Source organism: Pantherophis guttatus, chromosome 2 (genome assembly GCF_059756535.1).
Source record: "Pantherophis guttatus breed Tessera chromosome 2, ASM5975653v1, whole genome shotgun sequence".
NCBI classification, from domain to species: Eukaryota; Metazoa; Chordata; class Lepidosauria; order Squamata; family Colubridae; genus Pantherophis; species Pantherophis guttatus.
In genome coordinates this window covers 222,410,366-222,424,805 of record NC_142064.1, presented here as the reverse complement: position 1 = coordinate 222,424,805, position 14,440 = coordinate 222,410,366, and the positions used below count along the sequence as shown (strand labels likewise).

The window sequence follows — 14,440 nt, the reverse complement described above, 5'->3', positions numbered from 1 at the left end:
ACTGGGGAAGATGGGAGATCTAGTCTAATATATCTGGAAGGTAGTTCCAGATGGGATAAGTTTGTTGTATATTCAGATCTCAGCTGTATCCTGGGAGCATAATAGGCCACATTTAGTCATTCTGAAGTAAAATGAGTCCCCCCAAAAAACTCTGGAAAGCCATCTTGCCAGATAAATGCTATAAAGCTGAGGAGATGGTACTGATCCCAATCAGGGACCAGCAGTTCAATTAGGACCTTCTCTAACGGCAGACAAAGCTTCTGGCTCATGAGCTATTAATCACCTATGCAAGAAGTTAAGTCACAGCTCATTCTTGGTATCCAAAAGTGACATGAAAACCCTCAACTTTACATTTTCTTTCCTCTATGGCATATCTCAAAGAACAGCAAAAAAAGACAACAAAAAGAAAAAGAGAGATTCTAAAGGAAATTTTGGGAAGGATGCGGAAAAAGATGCTATTTCTTTCAGGGTTTTTTTTTTTTGAACCAGGCCTGGGGGAGTTCATAAAATATTGTCACTTACCTTCTGTTTTCGGGGGGGTAAGGATGGAGTGAGGGAGGACTATATGTGTGTGGGGATCCCACATGGCCTGGCCACGGAAGAGGGTACTGTGATAACGTGGATAGCGTCTTCTGAGATGGGTGTGATTCTCCATGCGATCAATGCTGAGCACTGTGAGGGGGAAAGGAAAAAAGAGGCCTCAGGCATTAGATCTGACAGACAGTGCCATCTTCTGATTTAAACAGAGCTTAATTGTATCTAAAGCTGGGGGTAGAAATGACTGGCTTCTTTCCTTTAGGAAGAGCAGGCAGTCCTTGCTTACAGACTGCTTTGTTTAATGTTCAAAGTTATGAGGGTATAAAAGAATAGCTTTGCAACTAATTCTCACATGCAGTCACGTGATTTCCATTCAGGCACTTTGCAACTGGTATGCATTTACAACCATTGCAGCATCCCATAGTCACTTGGTCTTCATTTGTGTGCTTTGCAACTGGCTTGCCACAATCAGAGTTAATAGAGAAGGCGGAAGTACAATTTAAAGCTTTGGGTCCACTCAGCAACCAAAGGGGAAGTGAGATCATAAGCCTCTCACAGCCATGTGATGCTTTGTTTAACAAACGCAGCACTTATCAACAGAGTTGCTGGTCTCAGTACTGGGCACTAAGTGAGGATTATTTATATATTTTATGTTCTCAGGCTACTTTTCAAAGTGCTTTTTTAATAGTAGAAAGCCACACAAAGAGAAAATGCACTGCATCAGGATTATTATACAACATAACATACCTAAAATGTAGATGGGAACACTGAACTGAACACTGAACACCAAACTGAAGAGGAAGATGTTCATTTCAAAGCTTAGCTATTCAGTTCACAGCTCCAAAAATAGGAGAAAAATGTCATTTAAAAAGTGCCTAGAACAAGAACTTTCAAGAAGTGTGCAGACTTGAAAAACTGCACAAAAATATTTATATTTCAGAAATTTATGTAAGCATGTGTATGAATATTTGTGTTGATTTTTAAAAAAACATATTTTATTAATTTTTAAACAAACAAAAACATAAATACAAAAATACAAAAAAGAAAATTTTTGTGCAGAACTGAGACCTTTTACATGACATATCGCTACTAAGTTCTTATACTCTATACACTTTATTTCATCAAATTCTATTATATCTGAATCTATTTTATTTTTCTGTTTTCAATCCATTTGTACCATTTCTCCCACGATACATAATACTCCAAGTCTGTCATTCCTTTCAATTCCAATGTTAGTTTGTCCATTTCAGCGCAATGAAAGATTTTTTTTGATTATTAAGTCCTTAGAGGGTGTCTTTGCATTCTTCCAGCATTGTGCAAAGGCCAATCTTGCTGCGGTTGTTATATGTAGAATCATATGTCTTGTTTTCTTATCATAAGTTTTTTTCATTATCCCCGGAAGGAACAGTTCCGGTGTATATTCCAGGTGAGCTCCGGTTATTTCCTGCAACCAATTTTTTATTTTTTTCCAATATTTTTTTCAATTCTGAACACAGCCAACATGAGTGATAGGGGGTACCCTGCTTCAGTCCACATATCCAACAATTTGGAGTTAAATTTGGATATATTTTTGCCAATCTTGAGGGAGCCAAATGCCAACGGTAGAACATTTTGTATTGGTTTTCTTTATATTTTGCCGATCTTGTTTTGTGTTGATTTTTTAAATGGGCCAAACAGAAGTCCTGTGGTCAAATATGTATTTCGATAAAAATAGAAATGAAAGAATTTCCAGTCTGTTTAATGCTCTTTAGGCATTCGTCCAAGTGTGTGGTGAGAGAGCAGGGCCATGCACCAAGCCTGTGTACTCTAATAATCTCGATCTCCATATGTTCAACCAGAAGCCTAATGGATAACAGTATTTGTACTGCTTGATCCTGAGGATAGCTTTCTGCTCAGACTGCAGAGTACAGTGGAGCATTCAGATTCATACAAATTGCACATTTGCACAAGGCCAGGGAGAGTCAGGGACAGGGATAACATTTCTGCATAAGATTCTTGTGTGAGATTGCAGTTTGCTTAGGAACACTTTATATATGAGTATGAAGTTACCCCTGTGAGGTATGAATATGTACACATCTATATTTAAAAATAACTCTGGAAGTGACTCTTTGCAGAAGCTTATCCACAACACTGTGAAGAAATATGTTATTGTGCAGCTTAAAAGGCATGTCCATCTCTGATTGCAACTGACTGAGCTTTATATGCAATGACAGAAGCGTCTATGCTAGGATTAGAAGCATTCATCAAAACCTTGTGCAATCTCTGCCCCTTTCATGCATGTGTGCAATACCTCAATGCCAACATGAAAGGAGTGGAGTTTGCATTACAATGGTACAGTGCTGCATTTGTCATTTGGCTTCCTTCCCTCCTCCAGGTTGATTCCTTAGGATCTTATTATGAATTCAGGAATGTCTCATCTAAATGAGGGATGCATCTGCCTTGCAGCTTCTGAAATCAAGCATTCTTGTGCTACAGTACAAGTGTGGGGAGCAATTCCCTAAAACAAAAGGGCAAGCAATGCCCTGTGGAATCTATTTATACAACATCACTTTGCAAATAATCAGGCTGGCAGTCTCATGTGGACCAGCATAGCCACAAATTGTAAATTAGTATCTCTGATCTGTGCCAGCTGACTGGAACCATCACCATTTTGCTAGTTATTGTATAGAAAGGGTGGTTGTCACTTTTCCTTTCCTACTTCCTCCTTTTTCATCTTTTTCAGGCCCTTCTTCCTCCTGAACGTCTAATGGCTCCTTCATCCCATGTGCTAGAAACAGATGGAGATGCTTCTTCTTTCCAATTCCATTCAAATAATAACCCTGTCTGCTCGCTTTTGATAAAAGTGCAAGACAGCAGAGAATCCTTGATAATACTTTAAAAAGTCCTGTTGTATCCTAGCATTGAACAGTTCAGCAAATCCATAGCTGCCTGGCAGCCAAGAGTTCCACAGTCATGGATTGCTAGAGAAGCACGATCAGTTCATACTGACCTCAAGAGGGATCCATGAGGTATTCTTTCAAAGTTACGAGGTGAAGATTTCCTCCTGGATTCTACTTACCAATATTAGGGGTCACCACACCAACAGGATTGAGGTAGGTGAGCTTCATGTTGCTGGCCAAAGTGCCTGAATAGTCTTTCAGTTGTTCCATCAGAGCAGCTGTTCCCTGATCATTTTGCAACAACGTGTCCCAGTGCTCCTGGTTTTCCAATGCAAGCACTGAGCTGCCAGCTTGGAGGAGGTTCTAAAGAGAAGATCAACATTTAGGTGGATTTCTCAATCAATCTAACCACCCTCTCCACCGCCTTTAATCACACCTAAAAACACAGAGACAATACAGACCAGAGTTTCTCAACCTTGGCAAAGTTAAGATGTGTGAACTTCAATTCCCAGAATTACCCAACCACCCTTAAAAAGTCCACACATCTTAAACACTGAGATAGGCAGATGATCTTAAAAATAAATAATGTCTTTCTTTTATGAGGGCGCTCAGGAAGGCTTCACAGGCCCTGACCAGATTCAATATGTCTTTTGCCCTAGTCCCACAATGAGATCTTGCTATGAAACGCTTCTAAATTTCGAACATTAATGGCACGTAGGCCAATAACACAAAGCATTCCACTGCTCTTTGGTAGTACATAACTGAAATAAATTTAGTTTGACTCCTGGAATTTACATCTGGCTGAATATCATAAGATTTCACGTCTACAGTTCCCTCTTCAGTTAATTTGTAACATGGGGCCCCTAGAAGTTACTTGTTTGGAAGAATAATAACTGGTGAGCTTTTTAAAATGAAGTTTTAATGATACTACTCTGAGATTCTAGAAGAATCTAGTTCAGGCATGTTTGTACTTTTCTATTAAGTGACCTTTTACATTCAGGACAACATGGGTTTTTTGTGGGGGAGGGGGGCGGATAGCATTGCATCTCAGAGCTTTCTATGCATTTCACCAAAAACCCCTGGATACTTTGCTAAGCTAAAAAAAAACAAACAAGTTTTATGGCACAAAACAAAAACTTGTTGGCTTTTTAAACATCTTGTCCAAACAAAAGAAAAACGTTCCCCCCAAAAGTTTCCTTTTGGTCTTAACATGTAATCATTTTGTATGAAAAAGAAAAAATAGTATATCAATTGATTGACATAATCTTAAACTAGAAAGAAGAGGCTAAAAAGATCCCACAGATAAGCAAACCAACAACCCAAGCTATCAGGGTATAAAGTTTTTAAATAATCATTTCTAATTGCCTAGCCATCCTTCTCCATACCTATAGATATTTATCCTGAGGTTTTTAACATTATAAAAACCTAAAGCTACCAGGTCTGATCTGTAAAAAGCCAGCTAGCCACTGCTACCATAGATGAAAGCAAATAAATACTGAAAAACCAAACTATTCTTAAAAAGGATTTAAACTTAGGGTCAGGGTGCCTAGTCTAATCAATATTTTCTTGGGTTTCATTCCAAGTGAAGCCCAGAATGAAGCTACTAGATAAAGAGTCTGAAATGCCTTTTCCAAGTTAATTTGTGGCACCTACAATGTGCTTGGGATGGGGCAACAGGTATTCCTAGCTTAAAAATTTTTCTGTTCTTTTTAGATCTCAGATATAGATTTTGCTATTTGGATTTTTCCTTGATTTTACACTGTTTGGATTTTAGTTGCATTTTATATCTTTATATGATGACTTGTACTATATTGTAAACTACTCCAAAACTATAAAAACTATATTCAGCAGCACAGAAATATTGTTCACAGGAGAAAAAGCAAGATGTTGGGGAATCATAGGGCAGCAATTGCTGTAGCTAATGGCCACTAGTTTAATAACATACAGCAGGGGTGTCAAACTTGTGTCATCATGTTGTCATTACATGACGTATTGCAACTTCCCCCCTTTGCTAAAACAGGGGTGGGCGTGTCTAGCGCATAACGCACTGGCCCACGGGCCACGAGTTTGACACCCCTGTCCTACAGGATTCATCTATTTATATGTATATAAATAAATGTTATCATAAGCATTTCAATACAAGCCAAAAAAGGTAATGTTTTTTTTCTCAAGGATTCTTAAGGCATTAGAAATAACCGCCTAGCACAGCTGATAGGACACATTATGTTGAATTCCTAGAGGTCTTCTATCAGTAGCATATCCTGGGCTCACTTTACTAAAATTCTACATAAATATCCACACTGTTCTTCAAGGGAAAAGCCTACTTAATAGGATTCTGTGCCACTCTGACAATATCACAACTGAAAAGGAGTTTCTTACCTCATTGAAGTGAGCATCCTGGGTAGCAGTCAGCCCAAAACCATGTTGTCTGCTCTCAAAGGCCATCAAGTGGGAAAGCAGGCGGTAAGTAATATGAATATCATTCCCAAAGTAGGATTCCATCTGTTGCGTCACTGCCCGTAGTTGATGGGCCAGCTTTTTTGCTTCTATGGTGTTCAGCTCTGTTTCGTTCTTCTCCAGGCTTTCCAGCTATCAGAACAGAAAATAAGAAAAGGGTATTCTCTCTTTATAGGGAACGTGGTGGCTCAGTTGGCTAAGACACTGAGCTTGTTGATTGAAAGGTCGGCAGTTCAGTGGTTTGAATCCCTAGTGCCGTGTAACGGGGTGAGCTTCCATTACTTGTCCCAACTTCTGCCAACCTAGCAGTTCGAAAGCATGTAAAAAATGCAAGTAGAAAAATAGGGACTACCTTTTGTGGGAAGGTAACAGCGTTCTGTGAGCCTTTGGCATTTAGTCATGCCGGCCACATGACCACAGAGACGTCTCTGGACAGCGCTGGCTCTTAGGCTTTGAAACAGAGATGAGCACTGCCCCCTAGAGTCAGGAATGACTAGCACATATGTGCAAGGGAAACCTTTACCTTTATTCTCTTTTTGCCTCGCAGAAGTGAATTTTTGTCTCCATCTACTCTGTTAAACAGGGGTACATTAAACAGAGATAAAGGAAACTTCTCAAGTTACTGATGGAAATCTGAAATCTGGATTCTGGACTCTGATATACATCATTGGCAGAAAGTACCATGGGAACTGCACTTATTATCAGTTGGCTTCTGAGATGCTGGTCATCACTTTTCAAGCCTTCTATCATTCAGGGCCTGAATATTTTTGCGATTTCATTATCTGAGCTGAATTTCTTTGTCTAGTAATTTTTGGGAGAGATATTTTGATGATGGTCCCACTGTCAAGGAATCCAATCAATAAGGACTCTGTGGTTTAACCTTCTTGGTAATGGCCTTCTGTGTTGGAACCATCTAACTTTAGATAGCTGGGCCATGCCTTCCAGCTACCTTTTTGGAAAACCATAAAAAAAATTCTTCAGAATGGAATTTAGGAGGAGTTCTGGCATCCCCATGGACATATGATCAAAATTCAGATACTTGGCAACTGACTCATATTTATGACAGTTGGAGTATCCTGGGGTGATGTGATCCCCTCTTGCGACCTTCTGAAAAGCAAACCCAATGGGGAAGCCAGGTTCACTTAACAACTGGGTTACTAACCTAGCAACCGCAGGGATTCACTTAACAACAGTGGCAAGAAAGGTCGTAAAATGGGGCAAAACTAACTTAGCAAATGTTTCACATAGCAACAGAAATTTTGGACTCAGTTGTGACTGTAAATTGAGGACTACCTGTATTGCTATTAAATACATTTATTTTTGTTACTCTGGCCCTTCCTCTTGCTAATTCAGTAAGCATTAATAATCTGACAAATGATACGTATGTTGTTAATATAAATATTAGACTTTCAAGGGGTATCCACAGATAATGATTTCATTGTGGGAGCTAAATTCCCCCTTATTACTCAAACGCCCTCACCAAACATAAATATCTGGCTAATTATACAAAAGAAATAGAAGAGGCTCTCTGCAAGGAGACAGTTTTCCGCTTTCCTAATTTCAGATTAACTGCCTTTTGGGACTCAATTGAGTGGTGAATTTGTTTTCCCAAGAAGGCACAGTTTATAGCCTCATTCATTTTAATCTCAAAGACAAGCTTTGTACTTTGAATGCTCTCTTTGTACTAACAACCACTGCTTGGATTGCTAATAGAACCGATTGCCCAGTTTTCCCAACCTTGGTTTTACAGAAAGAATTTTCACGTTTCCTACTTAAATGAGGGTGTTTTTGTACTGAATTTTCAGTAGACTATCTCATATAAATACCACATTTCTGGAAAAGCACGGTATGAGGGAAAACAGGTGAATGGAGAGAAGGAAGGAGAGAGGAGAGAGAGAGAGAGAGATGTACCAATGTCGAGAGCTCCTTGAAAGCAGGTGAAGTGCAATTGAACAGATCCGGTTCTAGCCAGCCTCTCTCCTGGTCACAATATCGAACCGCTGCACCTGAGTCAAGACAAAATGCCAACTTAAACATGGAAATGTACAAGTGCTAATTGGAAAGGCTCTTTTCCTGTGGTTGCTGCCCAGGAAAAGATCATCAGGGCTCAAACAACAGCACTAGACCAACAGTGTGGTTTTGGCAATGGCGTTTTGGCAATTTTACTAATCCTAAAGACCAACCAATGAAGGGAACAGATCCAGAGGAGGATCGAAGGACCACACACTTCAGCAGCAGCTGTACGTTGCTCGCTATAAAGGCAGCTTTGATTTCATTTCCACTAATTTAGGTTTTATGAGACTCTCCCAAATGCTGGGTTTAATTATTATCATGCTGGGAGAATTTCTGGGAAATGAACTTATTCATCATGTTACCAACATGATGTGTCTAAGATATGATATGGCACAATACCTTCTAAGTATTTGGTGGATGAAGAAAGAAAGAAAGAAAGAAAGAAAGAAAGAAAGAAAGAAAGAAAGAAAGAAAGAAAGAAAGAACAAATATCATGTGATATGTGAACCTGCTATTTCCAATAATTTCATTCCAAACTGCTGGAAGCTTTACTGAATACACATATATTTATTTGCTATTTTTAAAATCAGTCTCTGAATGCTACCTTTCTTTTTCCAATTTGTGTACGCTTGAGAATGAACTGTATCTTACTGAAATTGGAGTTGCCAAAAGAAAACTTGCGTTCCCTACATTTACATCAAGGTGAAGGGTTACTGAAATTCAAAAAACACATATTCCACATATTCCATAGCAAAAATATTTGACTGGAATGTTTTGCTAAAATAGCATTAGCAATATTTCATTGCTGATGTAGCTCATTGTATGGAGTAAATATGGTGAACAGTCTCTTGATTTAAACTTAATCTTTGTCTAAGAATGAGTAAATTAGGGGAGAAATTATGTAATATATTCAAAAGGAATTATGCAATAGAGTGCTAGAAATCTGTCTCTAGATGTACATAGCTATGGGATTTTTTAAAAAAGACAAACTCACAACATCTCTTCCTATGCGTGCCTCTATCTCCCTACTTTTGCTGTCATGGCATGTTGTACCAGGTGGCAAGATCTGAAGAGGGTTATATTCACTTTAACATGAATAGAGTGCCTGCTGCAAGTACCAACATCACTAGAGTTCTGGAGAAAATGACTCCAGATTCTAAATTTTGCCACCCAATGTAGGAAGTCCAATGACTGAACAGATAAGACAGGTGCACATGGCAGGTTAGTATCCATACTGTGAGTGCAGCCTCATATTTCCATCCATAAGTATAAATGGGTCAATAGAACTGGACAATTTGAAGCATAAGATGTTAAGCACAGAAAAGTTTAGCATGATTTTTTTACAGTTACTCTTCCGTGCCACATCACGATCCCTGGAAGTTGCTTTTTATGCAACAAAAACATTACAACAATGAAAATAATGTGGGATATTTATGAAGGATTTAACCAAACCAGTGCCTGCATTCTTCTTTTTCTTTTTTGAAAGGGCTTAACCATTCTACAGATTCAGTATATATCAGTCTAAAACAAAGAAATGTGACAATCCCAAATATTGTTTAAGATATAGGACGCAAGGGTGCAAGTGTCCATATCTGTGACATTGGCCCTGCAGCTTTCTAGAATATTTAAACACCACCAGGAGCACAAAAATAGAAGATGCACCCCTTCTATATCTATCTATAACTACACGAAAGTAGCACAGGTGCCTAATGGGGGCACTGTGGCATCCGTAATGCTAAAATCAGTATCGGAAACAGCAACATTTTGTGCATGATCTGCACCATCTGCTATCCCATCAGGGGTGCTAGAAGTGCGTTCGGCAATGATCTGGATGGGAAAGATATTTATACAAGAAGAGTTGAATGCTTGTTAATTCCAAATGTGGCAGGTCACTTCGCTGCTTTACAAGATGAAATGTGTATGTTCTGCTAGGGCCAATAATTAATAAATGATGAAATCCTAAAAAGGCTGAGAGATGATGGATAGAGATATACTATTTTGCAATATAGTAACAATAGAAATAAGTGGAAAGTTTAAACCGGGAAAATAATAGTGTGTGTGTGTGTATATATATATATATATATATATGTAGGTCTTTGGTTATTCGGGTTTTCTCCCGCGTAAAATTGGAGGTTTCTTGGCAACGTTTCGACGAAGTCTCATTCGTCATCTTCAGGCTGGTGTCTTCGGCTTCGTGCTTCTAGGAGCAATTGCTCCTAGAAGCACGAAGCAATTGCTCCTAGAAGCACGAAGCCGAAGACACCAGCCTGAAGATGACGAATGAGACTTCATTGAAATGTTGCCAAGAAACCTCCAATTTTACGCGGGAGAAAACCCGAATATCCAAAGACCTACATACAAACACCCGTGAAAACCTCAGAAAACAAATATATATATAAAAAATGGAATTTATTATAAATACAGATACATTAAGATTAGGAGAAGACTAGGATTAGTTATATTTAAAGGTATTATTATGATCAACAGAATGTAAAAATTATACTGGAAAATATAGTTTTTAAGGATTATAAATCCAGGGGATTTAGAGATATACTGTAATCCTGGGATTGATTAAATCTTATTGATAACTGGTTCTATTGGTATTTATAAAAAGTTGAGATATTGAAAATGTGGTGGAACACCGAGTGATAAATTGGGAAAATAGTAGAATATTTATTGATACACAAAATAATATATTATAATTATAATGAGCACATTAAGGTTAGAAGTTGGAAGATAAAAATTTTGTATATATAATTGTATTATTACTGCGAGCACTGTGTAAAAAATATGTCAACCCAGTCATTATACTGTCCACAAAAAATGTTGGTTGTTAAACAAAAACTGTAAATAAAACATATACAAAAAAAAAAAAAAAGAAGAAGAAGAAGAAGAAGAAGAAAAGAAGAACAGATGAGACTTATTCTGGGATTTTAGAGAATCAACACTTGTACTGCGCAATTCGGTCGCAAAACAATGCCCAACAATTTTTAAAGAAACTTTAAAGAAAAGAAACTGTTTGAGCAGAAAGAAATGAAAAATGTTTTGAGCAGAAAGAATCATCCCTCAATTAGCCAGCCTGATTATCTGAAGAAAATATCCTTGTTGTTAAAATATGAAAGAGATAATGGTGTCCAAAACTGAGTTTACAAGCAGACAAGCTTCTATTTGTTCTTGCAGGAAAAAGAATTGTCAGTGTGTAGGCTTGTTCAATTTTTTTTTCCTTCTTCACTGGAAAGTGGCACCTATGACAATTTCATTTGTGGTTTTCAAAGGTAAACCATACATCAGGGATTGGTAGCATGTATAATATTTTGATGAAATGAAACAGCAATTTCTCTACTTTTCGTAATCAGTTGAATTCAAGACACCCAATACTATAGAAAGCTGTTCACTTCCTCATGAAGGTCTTACTTAGTTTCTTCAAGTTTTCAACAACATATGAGTGCCAAATGCCACTCTTCTCTTAACCAGAGCCCATAAGCAAGCAGGGGAACCAAATGCATCCACCACCAAAATATGACATCCGTCTATTAGAACTCCAGACTTCCCCAGCCAATTAAAATTTCTCTAAATCCATAAAAAGCATCAAGGCACTACAAATAAGCGTGAGCAGGTTGCAGATGACTACAAGGGATTTTCTGCAGATTAGTGTTTTGTGACAAGGTAAAGAAGCTGAAGGTCAGGCAGGATTACAAAGAAACCAGAGCCAGGCAAGGCAATCAAAACAGAGCCAGCAGCCCGTGGAGCATCTGAGGGAAATGTGGATCTGATGGTGCCTTAGGCAGGAGCAGGGAATGGAAAAGCCACACAGAGCAGTGCTGACAAAGCAGGGAGGGGAAAAGGGGAGAGCCACAGGCCTTACCTGTACCTCGCAAACCTGCACAAAAGAAAAATGTGGAGAAAAGGGACAACATTAAAAGCTTTTAAGCAATATATTTGATGGAGAATGACCTTCTCTGGAATGGGTTTCTGTACTGTAGGAAATTCCGATTTTTTTGTCACATTTAGTGGTGTGAACCAACATGGGATTCCAGCTCCCAAATATTTCTTGATTCAAGCAAGCAGTGGGTTAAATGAGATGATTGTACTACCTATTCTGTTGGTAAACATTCTGGAGAGTGTGTGTTTTTGAGAGCAGGGGATGGAATATCCTTGGGCCTAACAGACCAAGTTAATCTAAGGCAGTACCAGCACACCCAGAACCACTGATCTTGTTGCCATACTGCACTTCAGTCTGGTCGTGTGCCAGCTATGTGCCTTGGATGTTTTGGTTTTTGCTCTATGACCACAATAAAGTATGCTATGCTATGCTATGCTTTCAACACACCCAGATTTGGGAATGTATAAAGTGTGTTGTTCAATTGTCCAATTAATTGCAGCCCAGGAGCAGTGGTGGTGTGATGGTTAGAATGCAGTATTGCAGACTAACTCAGCTCACTGCCAGGAGTTCGATCCTGACTGGCTCAAGGTTGACTCAGCCTTCCATCCTTCTGAGGTCAATAAAATGAGGACTCAGATTGTTGGGTCATACGATGACTCTATAAACCTGTTAGAGAGTGCTGTAAAGCACCGTGAAGCGGTATACAAGTCTAAGTGCTATTGTTATTCCCCCCACGCCATGGCTAAGAACAAAAGGAAGACAATTAGTAAAGGATCACTTCCTGGCACAGGAAGGGAAAAGATGTGAAAATTTGACCCATTTAGAGGTCAAGATGGCATCATGTTGCCAATAATAACAGCAGGAATATAAAAAAATCTAGACAAATAAATCCTTTTACCACCAGTCTTCCTTGCTAACCATGACTGGTGCAGTGGCTTTAATAGGGGCTTTGATGGCTAGTGTCATCTCACTCTCTGCTTCTCAGAGCAAAGTTTTTTAGACTTCATTGCCCACAATCTACCAGGGCTTGAAGGTTGCAGAAGCCCTAATTGGCTCTCTTTGTACTGCTATCACCATCACCAGTAAAGTAAGAGAAGGAGGTAGTTATGGTAGAAGAACCTCTGCTACGGAGAGCTTATTAAACTATTAGTTAAATTTAATCCCTGTGAGTTTTAGCATGAGTTCATAATCTACAATATGGTACCATTGACTATAGCAATCAATCAAATAAATTGCTAGGAAAACACCTTGGGTTTTACTTCACAAACTCCAAGGCCTTCAAACCTCTGTTAATAATATTAATTCTGACAATCGGGACAGTGCTGAAAGAAGAAGCTGTGTGGAGAGAAGAAAGACATGGAGTGCCTTAGTGAAAAAGGAATGTGTACTGTAGTTCCTTGACAAAGCTGAAATCCAATGGGATACAGCTCTTCCGTCCATAAACTTTATTACAACAGGAAAGCACTTACCTAGTGAACCTTTTGGGCAAGGCAGTATAGCTGGCAGGCCAAACTTGGTTTGAGGCCACCATACTCCAGCTTTCAGAGATTTAGGACAAGCATCATAGAGTACTGTGGAATGAAACAGAGAAAGCAAATAAGTTGTGATCCATAGAATAGCATTCCGTGAATAGTCTCTCACAAGGCAGGGACAGGGAGAAACCTCTTCAAAACCAACATGCAGTGATGGGCTGCTGCCGGTTTGGACCGGTTCTGGTGAACCAGTAGTTTTGACGATCAGCTGGTCCCGCCTACCCGCCCCTTCTCTATCCTGTCCTATATTTCCTTCTTTCTGGCTCAGCTGATTCACGTGGCACAGCTGATTTCCACGCCTTCACTGTTCTACTTACCGGAGCTGCCTTAGAAGGTAAGCAGCTGAGTTTCAAATTGCTGTATTCTGAATGCTCTGCACAAGTGCGTTAGGCGCGCACTCACAGAACTGGTTGTTAGACTGGTTGCAGCCCACCACTGAACTAATGTTATATTGAAAAATGTATGGAGACCTTATGATTAAATCCAAAATTTATTTGGGAAAGTTTTAGAATAAATTAAGTAATGATTAGGATGCAAAAAAAAGTGATGTGTTCTACTTTGGAACAATGTATAGAAACATAAATTTTTTATGTGTATATTTCTTGCAGCTAGAACATGTATAGTATCCTGTTTTCCCCAAAATAAGACATCCCCTGATAATAAGCCCAATCGGGCTTTTGAGCGCATGGCAATAAGGCCAAGGGCTTATTTCAGGGTTCAAAAAAAATATAAGACAAGGTCTTATTTTTGGGGAAACACGGTAAGTGAACTGAAGGACAATTTTTTTTTTAATACAAATGAGTTTTTCAAAAATAAGACTGTTGGGGAAATGGTTAAAAATAGTTATTTTTAAAGAGAGGCATATATTACAAAAAGATTGAATTTTCTGTAATTTGGCCTCAGGAAACGAATGTACTGATTCGGTATGGTGTTCTGTGTTATCTTTATTGAAAATACATAGCTAGAGTAGCTGACTTTGTTTTAGAAAAGCCAGCCTCCTATTTTAAATCATTCCCATTTTAGAAGCGTGGAACTTGTAGCTTCTAAATGTTGCTGAACTCCATCTCCAGCATCCCTTATCTTGTCTACGCTGGCTCAGACTATCTGGGGTTATAATTGAGCTACATGTAGAGAGTTAG

At 38.8% G+C, this 14,440-nt stretch overlaps 1 protein-coding gene across 1 annotated transcript in view; it reads right to left on the bottom strand.

Moving 5' to 3' along the window:
• The window catches only part of CELSR3 (cadherin EGF LAG seven-pass G-type receptor 3), a 151,561-nt gene that overhangs the window by 69,089 nt on the left and 68,032 nt on the right, over positions 1-14,440 (bottom strand). The window contains exons 16-20 of the mRNA XM_087885169.1: positions 13,239-13,340; positions 7,785-7,879; positions 5,796-6,005; positions 3,596-3,779; positions 523-672 (exon numbers count right to left, since the gene is read on the bottom strand). Of these exons, the coding sequence (XP_087741295.1) occupies positions 523-672; positions 3,596-3,779; positions 5,796-6,005; positions 7,785-7,879; positions 13,239-13,340 (741 nt within the window). The remainder of the gene's footprint in view (positions 1-522; positions 673-3,595; positions 3,780-5,795; positions 6,006-7,784; positions 7,880-13,238; positions 13,341-14,440) is intronic.